This window comes from Pygoscelis adeliae, unplaced genomic scaffold, assembly GCF_000699105.1.
Source record: "Pygoscelis adeliae isolate BGI_AS28 unplaced genomic scaffold, ASM69910v1 Scaffold359, whole genome shotgun sequence".
NCBI lineage: Eukaryota > Metazoa > Chordata > Aves > Sphenisciformes > Spheniscidae > Pygoscelis > Pygoscelis adeliae.
Window position 1 is genome coordinate 8245 of NW_008825553.1, and position 283 is coordinate 8527.

At 68.6% G+C, this 283-nt stretch overlaps 1 protein-coding gene across 1 annotated transcript in view; it reads left to right on the forward strand.

Annotated features, from left to right (window-relative positions):
- The window catches only part of AIM1L (absent in melanoma 1-like), a gene marked incomplete at its 5' end in the record, with an annotated part of 4670 nt that overhangs the window by 1813 nt on the left and 2574 nt on the right, over positions 1-283 (forward strand). Inside the window, one exon of the mRNA XM_009332173.1 lies at positions 73-199. Within this exon, the coding sequence (XP_009330448.1) occupies positions 73-199 (127 nt within the window). The remainder of the gene's footprint in view (positions 1-72; positions 200-283) is intronic.

The following is a 283-nucleotide window of genomic DNA, read 5'->3' on the forward strand; positions in this document are numbered from 1 at the left end:
AGTTCTGGGACGGGTGAGAGGAGGGGCTGGACGAAGCGGGGGCTGAGCCAAGCACCCACATTTTCCTGGCAGGTGGGTGGCCTACGAGGGCACCAACTTCTCGGGCGAGCAGTACATCCTGGAGAAGGGGGTGTACCGCAGCTGTGAAGACTGGGGTGCCGCAGATTGCCGCATCGCCTCGGCACAGCCCATCCTGCAGGTGAGAGCACCGGACGCCCCCTCCTTCGCCGCGGGACCCTATGGTGCCGCCGCACACGGGGCTGGTGGGGGCCGGGCCGGGGCA